Source organism: Eublepharis macularius, chromosome 8, assembly GCF_028583425.1.
Source record: "Eublepharis macularius isolate TG4126 chromosome 8, MPM_Emac_v1.0, whole genome shotgun sequence".
Classification (NCBI taxonomy): Eukaryota; Metazoa; Chordata; class Lepidosauria; order Squamata; family Eublepharidae; genus Eublepharis; species Eublepharis macularius.
This window is the reverse complement of record NC_072797.1, coordinates 332,243-352,164: the sequence shown is the minus strand read 5'-3', so window position 1 is coordinate 352,164 and position 19,922 is coordinate 332,243. Positions and strand designations below refer to the sequence as shown.

Genomic DNA, 19,922 nt, shown 5'->3' with positions numbered 1-19,922 from the left:
TACGCCCCGAGCCCTTCGTGGGGAGGGCGGAATAGAAATCCAAAGAAAATAAATAAAAGTAAATACGGGTGGCATCCCTGTTTCAGTGGCCCAGATGCTGGAGGCCCCTGCTTGCCTTTAGGGGCGTGCAGTGCCAGCTGCTCTTTAAAAAGTACCCCCCACACACACACACATACACATGCACACAGAGTGACAGATCTGGGATTTACTGTCCAGCTTCTCAACTGCAAGGTGAGCCTTGGCAGCAGCAGCAGCAGCAGCAGGATTTGAACACAGCCCCCTCTTCCACCTCATGGCCACGGTGGCTGCTGGTGCTTGATCTTGGTGGCGGGCTTGGTGTGCGGCAGTCTCCGGGCACGTGATTGAGGCTGGAGACGGTGGTGGCTGGGGAAATCTTGGTGTGAGCGTAAATGCAGCTGGCTCCTGGCAGGTAGATCTTGGACAACTTGTGGGGCTGGCTGGAGCTCAGCATAGCGTATGGTGATACTGAGGGTGGAGAGATCAAAACCAGCGCCAGCCTCTGGGAGCGAGGGAGGAGTGGGTGGAGGGGGGTACTCTTACTGCCGAGCCATGAACGGCTCCTGCTTCTCTGTGGAATGCTTCAGAGCATCGCATGTGGCTGCTCTGTCCGTGTTCTGATGCTATCCCTCCCTTCCCTTCCCCCCCCCCAGGACATGCTGATGCAGCTGGCCAAGGCCGTGGCCAGTGCTGCAGCAGCTTTGGTCCTGAAGGCCAAGAACGTGGCTCAGAAGACGGAGGACTCAGCGCTGCAGACCCAGGTGATCGCTGCGGCCACGCAGTGTGCCTTGTCCACATCCCAGCTTGTGGCTTGCACCAAGGTGAGTGACAGGCGGCCTCTGAGCCTCGGCACCATCGCCTGGTTCAGGCTGGATGCTCCTGGGCAGGGTGGTGCCACGTGGCCCCAGAGCATTCTGGGCCTCGATGGGGCTTCCCAAGCGAGGGCAAGCCAGGCCTGCTTTCACCTTCCTGCTGCCTGTCCCCCCCCCCCCGGCAGGTGGTTGCTCCCACCATCAGCTCGCCCGTGTGCCAGGAGCAGCTCATTGAGGCCGGGAAGCTGGTAGCCAAGTCTGTGGAGAGCTGTGTGGATGCCTCCCAGGCAGCCACTGCTGACCAGCAGCTGCTAAAGCAAGTGGGGGTGGCAGCCACGGCGGTGACACAAGCCCTGAATGACCTGCTGGAGCACATCAAGCAGCACGCCACGGGCGGGCAGCCAATCGGGCGCTATGACCAGGCCACGGACACCATCCTCAACGTCACGGAGAACATCTTCAGCTCCATGGGGGATGCTGGTAAGCCCCAGCCCTCGGGGGGCCAGGCCGACATGTAGCAGCTGCAGCTGCTGGGCCTTCCCTGGCTCCAGCAGACACGCTTTTGCAAGATGACCCACAGAGACTGGTTGGTCAGCTGAGAAGCCCGAGTGCCACAGCGTGTGCAAGGTGCTAGTTGAGCTGGGGCTGGAGCTGCACAGCCCTGCAAGGGAGGCTGACCCCGGGGCGGGCTCCCTGGTGGTTCCTTATGAAGAAAGAACTGGAGGGTTTGGGGCTTCTCAGTTTAGGGGAAAAGTGACCAATGTAAGTGTGGGACAATGGAGTTTTCTAAAATTATGCATGGGGTGGAGGAAGTAGAGAGCCAGTTTGGTGTAGTGGTTAAGAGCGGCAGGACTCTAATCTGGAGAGCCAGGTTTGCTTGCCCACTCCTCCGCTTGAAGCCAGCTGGGTGACCTGGGGTCAGTCACAGCTCTCTCAGAGCTCTCTCAGCCCCACCCACCTCACAGGGTGATTGTTGTAGGAACAATAACAACATACTTTGTAAACTGCTCTGAGTGGGCGTTAAATTGTCCTGAAGGGCGGTATATGAATCGAATGTTGTTGTTGTTATAGAGCTTTTTCTTCCTCTTCTGTAATGCTAGAAATGGGGAAGGGGAAGCAGCCAGTGAGGCTGATGGACAATAATTGAGGACAGACACAAAGCAATACTTCTTTACTCAACCAATTGTGGCATTCCCTGTGAGTGGAGGCAGTGATGATGCTCATGAGCCTGGGGAGATCTAAAGGGGGTCCTGCACATTCATGGAGTGGCGGCTAGCTAGGGGGAGCCTCCACGTCCAGAGGCAGTCAGGGCCAGGGGGCGACCTCGTGTGTGCCGTGGTTGGCCGTCCAGAGTAGCTGGTTGGCAGCTGTGTGAGATAAGATGCTGGAGGAGGTGGCCCACGGTTCTGATCCAGCAGGGCTCTTCTGGTGTTCTTAAGGACTCTTACCCTCCTCCTCCAGGGGAAATGGTGCGTCAGGCACGCATTCTGGCCCAGGCAACCTCTGACCTGGTGAATGCCATCAAGGCCGATGCGGAAGGTGAAACAGACCTCGAGAACTCGCGCAAACTGCTGAGTGCTGCCAAGATTCTGGCTGATGCCACGGCCAAGATGGTGGAGGCAGCAAAGGTCAGGCATTGCAATCCGGGCGCTGGGGACCGATGCTGGAAAGGTTTCGTGACGTGCCTGGCTCGGGCCCCCTCCTCCAGGTCCGGGCTCCAGTAGCAGAGGCGGCCTCATCAGCCCTTCCTTGGCCAGCTGTCACTTGGAGGGTTGGACCGGCAGGATTTGTGTTCCTTAACTGTCTGCTGGTCAAGAGGTATAGACCAGCTTTGTGCACAGAGCGAAATGTCTCCTCCTGGGGCTTTTGATGTTGCTGAAAGCCCTCGGTGAAAGCCTCCCGCAGCAGCCACGGCTGACCCAAACCACTCTCTGTTGCCTGTCTTGCAGTGGACGGGCAGAAGCTTTGCCTCTCCTCTCCTCTCGCTGTGATGGGGCCCTCTGCAGCAGCCTGTCGGTAGTGCTGTGGTTGAGGGGTGGGGGTGGAGGAGGATCGGGGCACGGCAGGGGCCGTTCTGACCAGGGCTCCCTTACCACTCTTCTCCCCAGGGGGCAGCAGCCCATCCGGACAGCGAAGAGCAGCAGCAGCGCCTGCGGGAGGCGGCGGAGGGGCTCCGGATGGCCACCAATGCCGCAGCCCAGAACGCCATCAAGAAGAAGCTTGTGCACCGGCTGGAGGTGAGGGTTGGGGTAGGCGGCAGCCCTAGCACGAAGCAGAGAAGGCAGGAACACGGGAAGGGATCGCGGGCTCCCTTTTGGGGTGGCCGAGGAGGGCCTCCTGTCCCGGGGGTGCAGCCACCCAGGTGAGTACGGCTTGGACTCTGCTGGCCTGACTTGCCCTTCCTTTCTTTCCTCAGCATGCGGCAAAGCAAGCAGCTGCTGCTGCCACTCAGACCATTGCAGCTGCTCAGCACGCTGCTGCAACCAACAAGAACCCTTCTGCCCAGCAGCAGCTGGTGCAGAGCTGCAAGGTAAGCAGCAGCAGTGCGGGTGAAGGACGCAGGTGCCTTCCGCCCCCCACCCCCGCCTGCCCTGCTAAGATCAGAACATCAGAAGAGCTCTGCTGGATCACCGTCGCGGCCTCTTGTGTCCAGAATCCAGTCTCACACAGCAGCCAGCCGGTTGTCCTGGAAGGCCAGACAAACCAGGGCACAGAGGCCGAGACCCTCCCCGATGTTGCCTCCCAGCAGTGGGATTCAGAGCTCTGCTGCCTCTGGATAGGGAGGCTCCCCTTATTTGCTCTGGCTGGTGGACCTCTGCGCCTGTTTAATCCCACCTGTGCCCCTCACTTTTCTGTGTGGTGGGGTGGCTGCCCGATGCATTGCCCACCGGTGTCAGAAGGTCAGGGCATACGTGCAATAACCCTGTGAAGTGGGCCAGGCAGGGAGGGGAGGGAGCTGGCCCAGGGTGCTGGGGTGGGCGGCCAGGCTGAGTTTAGATTTGCAAGTATGTCTCCTTCACCCCGTTCCCAGAGGCCACGAAGCAGCATATGGGGGGGGGGAGGACTAAGGTTCCCTTGGGAGTTCACCTGTGGCCTTCCTAGCCTGAGCGACTGGGGCAACGGGGGGAGGGGCTGCCCGAGAGGGGCACTCCCGATGGCCTGCTGGGGGGGGGATGTCTGTGAGCCCTCCTCTCCTTCTGTCTGGTTGCAGGTGGTGGCTGACCAGATCCCACGGCTGGTCCAGGGTGTTCGCGGCAGCCAGGCCCAGCCAGACAGTCCCAGTGCCCAGCTGTCACTCATTGCTGCGAGCCAGAACTTCTTGCAGGTCAGCAGATGCGGGGCTCATCCTGCCCCTGATGGGGTTGGGCAGCACGTGGCTGCTGTGTTGTGCTGCTGCCCCAGGAGGTGGGGCAAGGCTCCAGGCCTGATGCCCAGCTGTGCCACCACAGCTTTCTCTGTCCCCTCTCTAGCCCGGCGGGAAGATGGTTGCTGCAGCCAAGGCCACTGTGCCCACCATCTCGGACCAGGCATCTGCCATGCAGCTGAGCCAGTGCGCCAAGAACCTGGCAGCAGCTCTGGCTGAACTCCGCACCGCAGCTCAAAAGGTACCGCCACCTCAGCCAGGCGATGCCGGCATGCATCCCACGGAGGGGAGCCGTATTGCCTTGGGCGCAGGGGAGGGCTAGGGAGCGGGAGGCACTTGCCCAGGGGCTGCAGCAATATGGAGTCGCGTTTCTTGGTAGGCCCAAGAGGCCTGCGGGCCCCTGGAGATCGATTCTGCCCTCAGCTTGGTGCAGAGCCTGGAGCGAGACTTGCAGGAAGCCAAGGTGGCTGCCCAGGAGGGCAAACTGAAGCCGCTGCCAGGAGAGACGGTGAGTGGGGCCTGTGGGTGGCCTAAGGGGGGGGGGGTGCAGGTCAGCGGGTGATGGCTGCGTTCTCTGGGCATGGACTTTGTGTTCCACGCGCTCTGTTTTTGCTGCAGTTGGAAAAGAGCACCCAGGACCTGGGCAACAGCACCAAAGCCGTGAGCTCTGCCATTGCCCAGCTGTTGGGAGAAGTCGCCCAGGGCAATGAGAACTACACAGGTATCGATCTTCTCTTAGTTCACGGGAGCAGCAGCCACCGCCAGTGCTTACCTGCTCTCCCCTCCTAGCTGGCCTTGGCACCACTGGCTTACTCAGTCCGGTGATCTTGTGATGAGTGGATTACTCGGGTCCGCCAGGTCACACCTCAGTTGGACGTTTCAAGGGAATGTTTGGGGACTCTCGTGGCCCAGCCGCAGGCTGCTTCGTGGCAAGCAAATCCTACTTCTGTCTGCCTCTCCTGTCTCCCTGGGTCAGGCGGAGCATCTCTCCCTCCTCCTCCTCCTCCTCCTTCTCCTCCTCCTGTTTTTTCCAAGGAGTCCCTTTGCATCTTCCCTTGTGCTGAGAGCGCCCAAAGGCAGCCAGGCTGGGCAGCAGCTCTCGTTCTTTTTCCTGTCTCCCTGCAGGGCTTGCAGCCCGAGATGTGGCGCATGCGCTGCGCTCTCTGAGCCAGGCAGCACGGGGTGTTGCAGCGAACACGGAGGAGCCCGAGGTGCAGGCAGCCATGTTGGAGTGTGCAGGAGATGTGATGGACAAGGCTAGCAACCTCATTGAAGAGGCCCGCAAGGCTGTGGCGAAGCCGGGGGATCCTGAGAGCCAGCAGCGCTTGGCACAGGTGGGCCCCAGCCCTTCCCTAACCCCTGCCACCACCCCCCCCTTGCTTTCTGCTGCTTGGACTGGGCTGGGGGAGGGGGCAGGAGATGACGGCAGCCTCCTGGGGTGGGGCAAACTGACCCGTTTGGGTTTCTTCCGGCAGGTGGCCAAGGCTGTGTCACAAGCCCTGAACCGCTGCGTGAACTGCCTGCCTGGGCAACGGGATGTGGACGCGGCCATCCGCACCGTTGGTGAGGCCAGCAAGAAACTTCTGGCTGACTCGGTGAGTGTTTCTGGCAGGAAGAAGGAACTGAGTGAGAATCCAAAGGCAAAAATAGAAGTGGGTGTGTGGAGAACAGCCCGGCTCAGCAGCACTATTGGCTTGGGAGTAACGACAAGACCGCCAAGCTAGAACAGACCCTGGTTGATCTAGTCCAGCATCCTATTTCCTGCAGTTTCCACCAGGTTTAGAGCCACTGGCCACATAAACCCTGTGTTGTTTGTGTGTACGTGAGAGAGAGAAAGCAAGAGGGAGCGTGCATCTGGGAACTGCAAGACAACCCCCCTACTGGGTATGGGTAAGGCCTGCCTAGCAACATGCAGTAGTCTGGGCATAAAATCATCCCTCCATGTCCCTCAAACAGTGCCAGTTTTAAAGATATCACATGTGTACGCGCGCGCACGCACACACACACACCCATTGCAACTCCAGACTCCCACTGGGATGAGCTGCGTTAACCCCAGTCCTCCTGGGGCGCAGTTGGGAGCACAGTTCAGAGTCTCCTGTGGGGTCTGTGAGAGTCAGGTGGTGATGGGGGGAGCACAGCTGTGGCCTCCCCTCCATTGACCTGTGTTGCAGCCAGCTGTGTCCTGTTTGCCACGCACCTGTATGTGTTCCTGCTACTCAAGCGTGCCCCTTTCCTTCCACACATTAGACTACCTACAGAGGGCCTGCTTCATGTCCCCCCCCCCCCACTGACGGTGGGTGGTTGTGTGAAACAGGAACTTTTCAGTGGTGGCGCCAGAGGGCAAGCAAGATAGTGAAGGGGTTGGAACACCTTTCCTCTGAGGAAAGGCTTGAAGGGTCTGGGACTTTTCAGTTTAGAAAAGAGATGACTAAGGGGTGGGGTGGGGGGTTATTATTGAGGCTCATACAGTTATGCACATGGACAGGGAAAACTTTTTCCTGCCTCTCCCAAAATACAGAACGCAAGGGCGTCCAGTGAAACTGGTGGGCAGTAGATTCAGAGCAGACAAAAGGAAACGCTTCTTTACACAACTAGTGATTAAAATGCGGAATTTGCTGCCAGTGGAGGCAGTCATGGCCGCAGCATGGATGGCTTTAAAAGGGTGTTAGACAGATTCGTGGAGGGGAGAGGTCCATCCGCAGCCCTGGTGAGTGAAGAGAACCTCCATGTACAGAGGCAGCAAACCTCTGCAAGCCAGTGCGAGGAGGAGGCCTCTGCGCCCTGCGGGATGAGCAGCGAGGGCTGCTGGCTGGTCACTGGTGTGAGACGGGATGCTGGACTGGGTGGACCACAGGGTGCTGGACTGGAGGCGCGAGTTCAAAACAGCCTTGTTTCAGAGCAAGTAGATATAAAGTGGTGCTCATGGGGCAAAAACCCGTAACTTTAAATATACGCTGATGCGGTTTGAGCTGGAAGTGGCTGACCAGAGAGGAGACGCGAGAGTGTTGATTGGTAGCTCAGTGAAAATGTCAGCTCTCTGTGTCTAGCAGCGATGAAAAAGGAAAACTCTATGCTAGGGGTTACCAAGAAGGGAGTTGAACCCAAAGGAGTCATTATTGTAATTCCCTCTTACGGAATGACTGGGCAGCCTCCTTTGGAATATCGAGTGCAGTTCACGTTGCCACGTCTCAGAAAGGGGCTTGTACAGCGGAAAAAGGTGCAAATAAAGGCAACTAAAATTAAGAGGATGGGTGCCCTTCCTAAAAGAAAACATTTAGGAGAGAGACAGTGACTAAACAGGAGCAAGACAGAGGTTTATGAAATTATGCATGCGTGGAGATGTGGTTCGGCAGCAAAACACCTGCTTGGCATGCGGAAGGTCCCACATTGAACGCCTGGCAGCGTCTCCAATTAAAACAAAACAAATGGGAAACAAGACACTGGACACATCTCGGTGCTTTGGTCTAATCGAGCAGGATTCCTGCTATGTTCTTATTATAATCCCACCTTATTCAAATCCACGTGGCCCGTGCCTCAGACCACCAAGTTAATTGGAGGCCTTTGTGAGGTTGGACAGTCGGAGGGCGTTCCATGCCAGGCCTCCTTCGGGGCTCCTTCCTTTGCACGGGTGCTGCCTAAGGGGACCCCTGTAGGGAAGGGAGGTGGCCCCCTGTTCCTCCCGCTGCGCAGTTGTCGCTTGGACTGGGGATAAAAAAGAGGGGAGTTGTCACGTGGGAGGTTGGGTAGGGGTGGAGACCATTCAGAGCAGAAGGGTTGGTGGGCACCAGGAGGGGCCTGCCTCGGTGTTTTCTCGCAGAGGTCAGTGGCCTGGGCTGCTGTGGGAGCGGCTGGCGTAGTCTGACTTCCACTTTTGGCTTGTAGTTCCCAGCCAGTAGCAAGAACTTCCAGGAAGCACAGAGCCACCTGAACCGGGCAGCAGCTGGCCTGAATCAGTCAGCCAACGAGCTGGTGCAGGCATCCCGTGGCACCCCCCAGGACCTGGGCAAGGCCTCGGGCAAGTTTGGCCAGGACTTCAACGAGTTCCTGCAGGCTGGTGTGGAGATGGCTGGCCAGTCCCCGGTAAGAGCTGTGGGGGAGGTTGAAGCATGGTGGGATGGAGGGGGGGAGATGGAGTGCCTCTCGCTGCTTGGCCTGCGTGTGTGTGGTGAGGGAGGGGGAGGCAGGGTGTAGGCCAAACCTGGCGAGTGGATGACCAGGAGGAGGGAGGGGTTCTGGGAGAAGAGTTGGGGTGAGGTTGGTCTCGGGGGTTCCCGTCTGTAGGCACTTGCAAGGCCATGTGTTCCAGTTGACGGGTAGACGGGCAGATGTCAGAGGACGGGCCGCTGAGTGCCAGGGGCCTTTTGGCCTGAGGCTGGGGCCAGCCCCGAGGAGCTCCCTGGGATGAAAGGGAGGGGGGAGATGTTGCTGGAAAGCGTGCAGCAGTCACCCTGCCTGACGTGTACAAGGAATGGCAGTCGGGCTTGGGGCTGTCCAGCCTTCAGCCCTGGCGGCACATGCCCTCCAACTACCCATCTCGTGGGATGGTTCTCGGGGTGTTATTTTGCTGGGAACGTCCCCTCAGGTGCAGATTTTGGGACCACTTTCCCTGGCCAAGACATTGCTCAGCTCGTGGGAGATCGCGGCAGTCAGGTGGGATTAGAGGCTAGTCTTGGAGAGTTCACCTCTCCTTTCCATGGGGCTATGGTTGCTTACAGTCACTGGAATTCATAGCTGGGGCTTGTGTTGACTCCTTCAATTTGGGCAGAGCCCTGGTTGTTGCATCACAGGTCTCTGGAGAGGTGACATAGGTGTTTTCCAAAGAAATAAATTAGTGCCACATCCCTGTTAAACAAGCACACAGATTTTCAGGTGAACTTTCTAGTTGAATAAAGGTGGAGACTAGAAGCAGCTAAGGGGAACATTCTGAGAAGGAAGGGAAACCCCCGGCAGACAAGCCCGGCTGGTACGGATACAGAGAGGGTTGTTTCAGAGCAGATGGAGGGATGCGAGAGGTTTGTCCTTTCCTACGTGTTGGTTGTGTTTACGGTCCGCTCTCTCTGCATAGGTTGAGCGGGTTACACGCCTGTAACGGAATGCTTACCTGCATCTCATTCAGGCTTCCTAACTGGGCAGTGTCAAGATTTATATCCCAACTCTGAGCAGCTTCAAGGCCCAAGGAATTGAGACCTAAAACCGAGACCTGTCTTTGGGAGAGCCTGTTGATGAGTACAGATAACTTGCGTGGGTTCTTCTTGCTTGTGCTCTCCCCACCAAGACACAAAGACTTTTTGTTAAGAGTTTGATTTTTATTCTTTATTGAAATAAACTCTAAAAGTTTTAATAAAACAAGATATCAGAATATAAAATACTATTAAGATAGAACCAATAAGAACGAAATGGGTACAAGGATTAATTCACCTAGCATCTCTCAGTTAAATCTATGATTGAGTCAAAATCAAGTTTACTTTGAAATGCATTGAATTTGCAGTCAGCACACAGACAGTTACAATGTTCTCACCTAGATCTTTATGAGATTTCTTCCAGCAAGGCCCTGACTCCTAATCTGCATCTTTTATAGTCATTGATACATATCTCTTGAGAAATCTAAGATCTTTCACACATGATAACAATCTAAAACTATGATTGGTTTAAGATTTAGTTAATTATTCATATTTTCAATCATGTAACACTCTACCTGGCCCAAAAGTGGTGCTCTGTCCAGCTGCAAGGTAAGCTACATAAATAATTAAAGATGATAGGGAAAATTGAGTGAGCAGATCATCCTGGGTCCAATTCTAGCAGCTGGAGAGCCATTGATTTGCTACTGTCCACTGTTTTTAATTGGCTGTCAAAGATGAAAACAACATCTGGGCGGTTATACAACCTGTTAGAAAAAAACTACAGTAGAGTTCATACAAAGTCCGCTAGAATACTAAGGCAGAATGTGCTCTAATCTATATCCCCATGACATGCCAACAGAAAATTGTATTTTCTGAAGGAGGGGAAACCTCCGGAAGTGCTTGCCTTCCCTTTCGTGGGACCTTCTGGCTGTTCACCCTCTCCCAGCTGGTGAGGGACGCATGTCCTTCACACAGAAATCCTTGCCGGGCATAGCTGGTGGTTGGCCGTAGTCTGCCGCTCATCCAAAGCCAGTCAAAGTGGCCACAGTCAAACAACAGAGTCGTGGAGAGCGCAGTCCTCCCTGGCAAGAAATCAGGTGTTCGCATGGATCACTTTCAAAACACTTCAAGCCTGTCTCAGTTCATAATGAGTGAGACATAAATAAGTTTTTAAAATTTCCAGTTTAGAAAATATGACGTGCATTTCCCCTATTTCTTATGAAAGGGATTTAGGAGTTCCTCTTGTGTGGACAGGTTGAAGGGAAGCAGCTGGGTAGTTCACAGCCCAAGCAGGTCCCCAAATGCTGAAAGAGCCCCTTGGAAGCTCCGTGTCAGCAAGCTGGGCACGCAGCAAGAGGGAGGTGGCCCACGAGTAGGAGAAGAGATTTCCAACCCCCCTTTCCCCTTCTCCTGCCATCCCCGCAGTCCAGGGAAGCGCAAGGCCAGGTAGTGTCAAACCTGAGGAGCATCTCCATGTCGTCCAGCAAGCTCCTGCTTGCAGCCAAAGCCCTCTCCGCGGATCCTGCCGCCCCCACCCTCAAGAACCAGCTGGCGGCTGCTGCACGGTAGGTGGGGGGAAGGGACCAGGCGGCTGCCTGAGACGGGGGCGGGGGGGTGCCTGACCCAGTGCTGGAGGCCTGGGAGGTGGCCTCGCGGCATGCCAGCAGGAGTGATGAGGGAGGGGCTACTGGGGGGGGCCTCTGTATTTGCAGGGCAGTGACTGACAGCATCAACCAGCTGATCACCATGTGCACGCAGCAAGCCCCGGGCCAGAAGGAGTGCGCCAACGCCCTGCGGGAGCTGGAGGTGAGTTGGCCCCAAGCGCCCAAGAGGGGAGCTAGAAGGGAAGGGCAGCTGGGGGGAAATGGGGGGGGGTGGTTGCCGAGGGGCAGCTGGTAGAGTGGGGCTGGTTGGAGCTCGGAGTGCATATTGGGGGGAGGGGTGTTGAGTGGCAGAGCAGGCGCAACCCCTGAGCTTGTTCTCTCTTTCCCCAGACAGTGCGAGAGCTCCTGGAGAACCCCACACAGGCAGTCAATGATATGTCCTACTTCAACTGCCTTGACAGCGTCATGGAAAACTCGAAGGTGAGGAGCAGGACTAGATCTCTTGGCGTGGGAGGGGTGTGTGGCTGTTGGGTGGGCTGCTCCTTTTTGGGAGGATGGCCAGGGGTATTTAGCTCCCCCCAGGGCTCTGCTCCCGCTCCCAGGCCTGCTGCTGTTTCTGTCTCAGCAGCTGCTGTTCTGTTTCCTTCAGGTCCTGGGCGAGGCAATGGCTGGCATTTCCCAGAATGCAAAGAACAGCAAGTTGCCTGAGTTTGGCGAATCTATTAGCACAGCCTCCAAGGCCCTCTGTGGTTTCACTGAAGCAGCTGCCCAGGTGAGGAGGCCAGGGACCCCGTACGACCTTCTCACCCACCCCTTTCAAAGGAGCATCCTGCTGGAGCTCAGCGCTCAGGCGGGGAGAAGAGTTGTCCCGCAGTCCTTCTCGCTTCTTTCGCCTTTCTCGGCCGTCCCAGTCAGTCCCCTGTCTGGTTGTTCCCACCTGTCCTTCCCTGCAGGCAGCCTACCTGGTGGGTGTCTCCGATCCCAACAGCCAGGCAGGCCAGCAAGGCCTGGTGGACCCCACCCAGTTTGCGAGGGCCAACCAGGCCATCCAGATGGCCTGCCAGAACCTTGTCGACCCAGCCTGCACGCAGTCCCAGGTAGGCAGCAAGGGCCTGAGCGGGCGGGGCACCGTTTCTGGCAGGGCAGCCGAGAGAGCAGCCTGCTGGGTCCAGAGCTCTCGGGACAGGCAGAGGGTCTCGTCGGGCTGAGGGCGGAAGGCTCTCGCTATGGCAGCCAGCTCTCCTCGAGGCACTAAGGCAAGTTGTGGATCTCTAAAGAGGCCTCCTGCAGCCAGTGGGAAGGCCCTGGCTGGCTGGCTGGCTGGCTGGCAGGGTTGGTGGGCAGAGGGCGGGCCAACTGGGTCCCTGTGTAGAAGCGAGTTAGAGGAGGCGTGTCACCTCTGTGGGGAAAGAGGGGCGGCCTTCGCACGTGCCTTGCGCCAAGAGGGATGACTCTGCCCGGCCCGGCCCTTCTTCCCACAGGTCTTGTCGGCTGCCACCATTGTGGCCAAGCACACATCTGCCCTCTGTAACACCTGCCGCCTGGCCTCATCCCACACAACCAACCCTGTCGCCAAGCGGCAGTTTGTTCAGTCAGCCAAGGAGGTGGCCAACAGCACTGCTAACCTGGTCAAGACCATCAAGGTAATGGGGAGTCGGCCTGTGGCTGGTCATGGGGGTGGGGAGGGGGCAGCCATCCTCCAATTTCCTCCTCCAGGAGAATAAAGGGGAAGGGCCGGGGCTCATGGCTTGAGCATCTGCTTGGCATGCAGAAGGTCCTGGGTTCCGTTCCTGGCATCTCCGCTTCAAAGGGCCAGGCGGCCGGTGATGTGAAGATCTCCCCCCGAGACCCTGGAGAGCCGCGGCCAGTCTGAGTGGGCACCACTGACCTCGGTGGGCCGAGGGCCCGATTCAGCACAGGCAGCTCCTCGTGTTTGCGTGCTGGAGGAAGGCTTCAGGCTTTGCTCTGTGGAGTGGCCAGGTGGGGGTAGAATCCGCCCCCTTGTGACAGGTCTAGATTGCAATTGCAAAAGGGCGCAAGAGGTAGATCTGCCGCGACAGTGAGGTGATTTTCTTTCTGCCGTCTCCTCTTTTCTTAAACCACCCAGAGGAATCTCTGCACGAGTGTGTGGAGCTGCCTCCTGCGGATGGAGAGACAGGGTGGGTCCGCTTGCTCAGTAGCATCACCTCTGACAAGGCCAAGCTGAGGAGCTTCTCCAGACCTGGCTAACTGGGCATGCTCCTTGGGGCCAGGGGGGCTTCTGCAGGCAAGGCTTGAGCCCCCCCCCCCCCCCCAGTATTTGAGAGGAGGACAGATCTTAATCAGGGTCAATAAAACAACCAAAACTGGCGGGAGCAGACTTGAATCTGTGCATCTTTTAGATACCTTGAGCCAAGAAGAAAAGCAGGATATAACTATTTTAATAAATGGATTTAGTCTTCTCCTCCTGCGTTGCCATAACACAATATGAAAAGGAAAATCTGAAAGGAGGACTGTTTTCCTCGTGTGAAGCGATGCACCTACAACCCCCTCCCTATTTCCCTGGCAGGCCGGATAAACCCTGCAGCTGTCCTAAGTCTCTGGTTGGCCCCTTGGTTCCCCGGAGGTGCCAAAAGCAAACTAGGTGACTTCTGCTGCCGCCAGTTACTCTGAGAGCATCTCCTGCCAGAAGGAGTTGCGCGTTTAGCACTCTGTTCCTGCATTGCTGTTCAGAGGCTCTGCCTAGTTACCGTGCCTGCTTTGCTTCTGCAAGATAGTACGGGAATGATTCATCACGACTGAACAATTCCAAACGAACATGCTCCAGGGATGGCACCTTCACCCACTGCCCCTCTCTGTTATCACCCTTCAAATAGCAACACCAAATTTGCATGATGTATTTCCAGAGATCAAGCTTAAAGTATGCAAAGTATAAGAAAGCTGAATAAATGAATAAAAAGAGTACGCATGGTCTGCTTAACCATTCAGACTGAGCAAGGGTGTGAAGAAAAGGTGACAATATGCAGTCTTTACAATCTGAACTTATCCTACTCTTTATAATCAGGACTTGCCCTAAACAATGTTTAATTAGAACAGGCTCTTATTTCTTGAAGTTGCAGTAGTTGGGAGTTCGGCATTACCTCGCTTCTCTGAGTTGGGCCTTCCTCCTATTGTCTCTGGCCATGGAAACAAGATGGAGTCCCTACGTCAGGAGTCCTGGCCCTTTCTGAGCCTTTGGGCACCACCTGACACAGGGTGGTGGGTGCAGCCACAAAACGGCCACCACAGGAGGTGGAGCCAACCACAAAATGCCAAGGAGTACGGTTATGCAGAACTCATAGTAACTCTTCAGCATTTCTTTCAGTCCTTCCTGCCTCGGGTGGCTATTTGGCTCTTTCCGGGCTCTTTCCCTTTGAGTGTGCCATTCTAGCAGGGTTAATTACCCTTGTCCTACTTGGACCAGAGCCATTAACCTCTGTAAGCCCGAGAGTTCCATGTGCTTGGAGCCAGATGGCACACACACACACACCCAGCCTACCCCCTCCTTCCCGTCATCCCTGAGCTTGCAGCCGGATTCCAGACGGAATGCAGTCACAGCGGTCAGAATATTGGGGTGAATTCTTAGGTAGGGGGCATTTCTCCACACCTTTTAATGAGGACTGTTGTGCTGTAAATTCTCAAACTTCATTTTGTACCCTAAAATGTGTCTACGTTGAGGTTTGGCCAGTATGCTAATACATTTAAATTGAAACCATTAAATGGCTAAAAGGTCTTTAATAATTGAACAGTAGTTCTTTAATCCTTTGGCCATTCTCATAATTACTTTGGGTTGTGGTGTCTGTTTCATTTTGGTTTTAATTTGGAAGGAGAGGGCCCCCAATCCACTCAGATCCCACCCCACAACCGCTGTTGCCCAGAGCAGCCCATAGCCGTCAGTTCTTAAAAATGTGTTAAGATGTGTATTTAGCATTTGACAAATAACTAACGTGGAAAGTGGGAATATCTCACAAAGGCAGAAGAAGAGAGATCCAGAGAGCCTAAGCTGGACCATGGCTGGTTGCACATCGTGTTTGTGTTTTAGGATAGAGCTCAGAGGCCCTCTCAGTGGGAATTGTTGCTGTTGTTATTGTTGTTATTTGCAGTCTGCCTTTCTTACTGAGATCCAAGGTGGCACATAATGGTGTGCCCTGGGATGGGCATAAGAAGGCTGCATGTCTGTCTCCCCTTAGGCTCTGGATGGGGCCTTCACTCCGGAGAACCGAGAGCGCTGCCGTGAAGCCACAACTCCTCTCATTGAGGCTGTGGACAATCTGACAGCCTTCGCCTCCAACCCAGAGTTTGCAACCGTTCCTGCCCAGATCAGCCCAGAGGTGAGTGTTTGCGATGGGAACGTCTCTACCCAGTGCACTGCAGAGCCCAATCCTGTCCTGAGGCAGAGTATCTGGAGAGGTTTTGTGCACTGCAAGGGGAGAGTAGATGGCCGAAGGGAGGCCTCGGCCGAGTGGGATTCCTCTAGCTTTGGCTATGTGGAGGGGACGGGCACAACCGCTGCTCACCAACCGGCGTGTTCCACTCCCAGGGGCGCAGAGCCATGGAGCCCATCATCTCCTCTGCCAAGACCATGTTGGAGAGCTCTGCTGGACTGATCCAGACTGCTCGCTCACTGGCTGTCAACCCGAAGGACCCACCCAAGTGGTCAGTGCTGGCTGGGCACTCACGGACTGTCTCTGATTCCATCAAGAAGCTGATCACCAATATGAGGCAAGTTTGGAAGCGGGGGGGGGGGGGACTACGGGTCTGCTCGAGTGCTGTGGGGTGGTCTTGAACAGAGAGGCCCGCGCCTCGCCGTGGGTCAGGCCACCCATCCTTACTCCAGCCGGGGCCCTCTGCCCAGTAGCAGCAGCAGCAGCAGCAGCAGCAGCAGCAGCTCTCTAGGGTCTCCTTCTGAGAGAGGTCCCCCCAGGCTCTGCTTCCTGAAACCCTCTTGCTAGAGATGCTGCCTGTGCCTGAACTTCCTGGGCGCATTTGCTTGTGCCACTGGATCACCTCCGCCTTCCGTCTCAGGGAATGGATGGAGAGCACCGTGACACGTGGCTCAACCACAAAGGCAGAAGATCAGGACCGAAGCGCTAGGCCGTGGGCAGCAGGCACCAGATGCGGGGGCTTCGTGGTCTTGGTCTTCGACCTGCACTCAGGCTCATGAAACCCCTTCCGGCCCAAAAGGGGCGTGAGGGGCTCAGGGTAGGCCCCTCTTGCCTTTGCCGGGTCCATGGAGCAACGTCTCCTGCTGACCTCGAAGGGATTGGCTCTCTGCAGGACCACCTTCTCCTCTGGCCCCAAGTCAGCTTCCCATTCCACACGGGCACCTCAGTTGCCTTGCCTCTTGATGTGACAGTGCGCGGTGGGAATGTGGACAACCTGTCTGGAAGCGCAAACGGCTTCCCGGTTGTTTCCACTCTTGTTCTAAAAAGGAGCAACTTCCTTGTCGAGATGGGTCGGTGATGCCCACTGGGAGCCTGCCGAGGTGGGGGCAGGGTGTGTGTGGAAGGAAGGATTTCTCGGGAGTGAGGGGCTTCAGCGCCCAACAACTTACGCAGAACGAATTGTGCAAAGTTGAAGAAATTAGAGGGTTAGGGTTATATAGGTTTCCAAATTTGGCCTTGGGGTGCTGAATGGATTTTGTACATGCCAAGTGGTAGTTTATTTGATAACAACAGTTTATTTGTATACCACTCTTCTGGACAGATTAGTGCCCACCCAGAGGGGTGAACAAAGTCAGTGTTATTCTAACCCCCAGAATGCAGCTGGGGAGCTAGGCTGAGAGGAGCGGCTGACCCAAGGCTGAGCGCAGAGCAGTCATGGGATTCAAACCAGCAAAGTGCTGCGTCGCGGCTCAGCTGTTTAGCTGCCATGCTGCACCAGCACAGCTCCTGACTGGGAGCCGGGGAGAGCTCTCTTTTTTATTTGCCACCCCCCCCCCCCGGATTCTCACACCTCAGCGGCAGCAGAGCTAGTGCAGGAGGAGGTGTCTGATCTGGGGAGGGGTGGTGGAGGAGATGCCGTTCGATGTGGGTGAGCTGACAGTGGTTGCCTCTTCAGGGACAAGGCCCCCGGCCAGCAGGAATGCGACGAGGCCATTGAGATGCTGGCCAAATGCATCCGGGACGTGGACCAAGCCTCCCTGGCTGCCATCAGCCAACAGCTGGCCCCCCGCGAGGGCATCTCCCAGGAGGTGAGGGAGCAGGACAAGGTTGCTCACCCTCTGATGGGTCTCATTCTTGTGGCTAGTTCTGCCTTCTTGTTTGACCGCCAGAGCAATCCCCAAGCAGGGGAGGGGGCGCCGAGTATCCCTTTCCCCCTGGGATCCAGACAGACCAGTTCTGGCAGGAGTGGCAGGGGAGGGGGAGAAGTGGGGCGCCGTACGGGACGGGCAGGCATCGTTGCACTGCCTCCTCCTGCATGCGTAGAAGAGAGGGTGTGACCTTGGCGGTCAGCCTGTGGGGTTTCTTGGCTCCCCGGGGCAATGGCAGACTGGCTTCCTGCCACTCCCTGGGGTTGGTTTACTGGCCGCTTACCTTCCTTCTCTCCACCCTGCTCCTCCAGGCCTTACACGACCAGATGCTCACAGCTGTGCAGGAGATCAGCAATCTCATTGAGCCAGTGGCCAGTGCAGCCCGTGCCGAAGCCTCTCAGCTGGGGCACAAGGTGAGTGGGCAAAAGGAGCCGTGGAGCACCTGGGTGGAGGGTTAGGGCTTTGCACGCAGCAGCCTGCCGGGCAGCCAGAGGTCTCCCGGGGTTTCCACTGCCTTTGGGAAAACAGACCGGAGAGGGGCCTGGTTGCCTCGGCTGCATTTTGGAAGTCTGAAGGGCAGCTGGGAAGGGCAGCATTCACTTTGCCGGAAAATGTAAAGCTACAGTAAAGAATGAGGAACAGTCAAAAGAGACAGTTGAAGGAGGAAGATGAATGTACTTAAAGTTGGCCAGTTAAGTGACAAGGGCACAGTTGGTGTGAAATAAATGTGTAGCAATTCGTCATGCTCCAGAGCGTGTGGAGACTAAAATAAGCATTGGAGTGACGACGGGAACAGTGAAAGTGGCACCCAGTAAGTTTCCCTGAGGATGCTGGAGTGATCTGGGAGTTGTTTAAAAGCCTCTCCGGCTTGGCAAACAGCCGTGGCAGCCCAAGGAGCTTGCCGGCCCTCCCCCTCCCCTCCCCTCCCCTCCCCTTGCATGTGGCTCCAGGAGACCGGCTGGCCTTGTGGGCCCAGGCTCAGGCACATGGCCTCAGAGCCCTGCCTCCCGTTCCAGGTCTCCCAGCTGGCTCAGTATTTCGAACCCCTGGTCCTGGCAGCCGTGGGTGCAGCCTCCAAGACCCTCAATCATCAGCAGCAGATGAACCTTCTGGACCAGACCAAGACGTTGGCGGAGTCTGCTCTACAAATGCTCTACACGGCTAAGGAGGCTGGGGGCAACCCAAAGGTGCCTGGGAGCAGCAGGAGTGGGGAGGGGTGCAACAGGCCACCGGAGCTCGGACCTCCTGCCCCACGTCTGGTTCGTGCCTGCTGGCAGGAGGTGGGACGGACAGCACGCCTCCCTGAGCTCCCCAGAGTTCCCTCGCCTTGGGGATGGGGCATCCCTGGACCTTGTCGAGGTACTCGGTGGCCTTCATGCCGTTTGTCTTCTGCTCGTCTCTGCAGCAAGCAGCTCACACGCAGGAAGCCCTGGAGGAGGCCGCGCAGATGATGAAGGAGGCTGTAGAAGACCTCACCGCCACGCTGAACGAGGCCGCAAGTGCTGCTGGAGTGGTGGGGGGCATGGTGGACTCCATCACACAAGCCATCAACCAGGTGAGGTGGGAGGGTGTTCCCAGGAGGCATGTCGGCCTCATGCTGCCCTGCTGGGCTCTCGGCTGTCGCTGAGTTTGCCCCGGCATATCACGTGCCACAGCACAGCTGAAGCCAGCTCCTTAGTGGTTAAGAGCATGGGACTAATCTGGAGAACCGGGTTAAATTCCCCGCTCCTCCGCTTGAAGCCAGCTGGGGGACCTTGGGTCAGTCACAGCTCTCTCAGAGCTCTCTCAGCCCCACCCACCTCACAGGGTGCTTGCTGTTGTGGGGATAATAATGTCATACTTTGTAAACGGCTCTGAGTGGGTGTTAAGTTGTCCTGAAGGGCGGTATATAAATCAAATGTTGTTGTTAGTAGTAGTAGTACTACTACTACTGGGAGGAGGGGTCGCCCCCACTTAGGGCTGGTGCCACAACGTGGGCCACTCTGGTCAGTAGGGAGGGTGGGACATATACGCAGGTCTCAGTGCAGAGAAGCCGCACAGCATGAAGCCCTGGGAAAGCCTCAGGGGCAGGGTAGGCCTTGTTATGGATGGATCAGACTCTTGAAGGGGCTTCTAGCCGCTGCTGTCTCTCCCCCCCCCCCCCCGCCCCCCTTGGCCTCCCTGCGGCCTCTTGGTCCTGTCTGCATGCTGCATTGCCCATCATCAGAGAGGCCTGCTTTTCTGGTGCTGGGCTGGCGTACGTTAACCCCTTGATTGCCCTGATCCCACAATGGAGAGGTTCTTATTGACACCAGCAGCTGCCTGGAATGTGGGGGTGGGGGTGAGGGGGCAGTTCAGGATATAGTGGGCAGTCAACGGGACCCGCATCACCCTGGTGGCTGCAGCCCAGGGAAGGAGGTGCAGCTGTGTGGAGCTTGGTTCCAGCCTCTTCCTGGGGGCCGTCCTGGCACATCAGTCAGTCGGGAAGGCAGTCGGCTGTGGGGTGGGCGGGCGGACAAGTAATATCCGACCCCCAGCAGACAAGCAATATCGACTGGAGGCCTCATCCTTGTCCTGTTTGTTACATGGTTAGGGGCTTAGATTAGTTCACTCTTACACTGCCTTTCTGCCTCAAAGAGGTGCCCTGGACAGCTGCCAAAATTAGAATTAAAAAAAACCGTAAATAGAATCATGAACATAAAACCAACTCAAGGCTATGAAAATCAATTTGAAACCCTCTTAGGGGGCAAGAAT

At 56.6% G+C, this 19,922-nt stretch overlaps 1 protein-coding gene across 4 annotated transcripts in view; it reads left to right on the top strand.

The window, feature by feature from the left end:
* The window catches only part of TLN1 (talin 1), a 77,588-nt gene that overhangs the window by 43,963 nt on the left and 13,703 nt on the right, over positions 1-19,922 (top strand). For all 4 annotated transcript variants that reach the window (XM_054986811.1, XM_054986813.1, XM_054986810.1 and 1 more), the window contains 24 exons: positions 672-839; positions 1,016-1,310; positions 2,292-2,458; positions 2,939-3,067; positions 3,247-3,360; positions 4,042-4,155; positions 4,301-4,435; positions 4,574-4,702; positions 4,813-4,915; positions 5,320-5,528; positions 5,670-5,789; positions 8,077-8,274; positions 10,740-10,879; positions 11,027-11,120; positions 11,309-11,398; positions 11,568-11,690; positions 11,872-12,015; positions 12,400-12,561; positions 15,127-15,267; positions 15,477-15,658; positions 16,997-17,129; positions 17,501-17,602; positions 18,206-18,376; positions 18,595-18,744. In XM_054986811.1, coding sequence (XP_054842786.1) covers positions 672-839; positions 1,016-1,310; positions 2,292-2,458; positions 2,939-3,067; positions 3,247-3,360; positions 4,042-4,155; positions 4,301-4,435; positions 4,574-4,702; positions 4,813-4,915; positions 5,320-5,528; positions 5,670-5,789; positions 8,077-8,274; positions 10,740-10,879; positions 11,027-11,120; positions 11,309-11,398; positions 11,568-11,690; positions 11,872-12,015; positions 12,400-12,561; positions 15,127-15,267; positions 15,477-15,658; positions 16,997-17,129; positions 17,501-17,602; positions 18,206-18,376; positions 18,595-18,744 — 3,513 coding nt within the window. The remainder of the gene's footprint in view (positions 1-671; positions 840-1,015; positions 1,311-2,291; positions 2,459-2,938; positions 3,068-3,246; positions 3,361-4,041; positions 4,156-4,300; positions 4,436-4,573; positions 4,703-4,812; positions 4,916-5,319; positions 5,529-5,669; positions 5,790-8,076; positions 8,275-10,739; positions 10,880-11,026; positions 11,121-11,308; positions 11,399-11,567; positions 11,691-11,871; positions 12,016-12,399; positions 12,562-15,126; positions 15,268-15,476; positions 15,659-16,996; positions 17,130-17,500; positions 17,603-18,205; positions 18,377-18,594; positions 18,745-19,922) is intronic.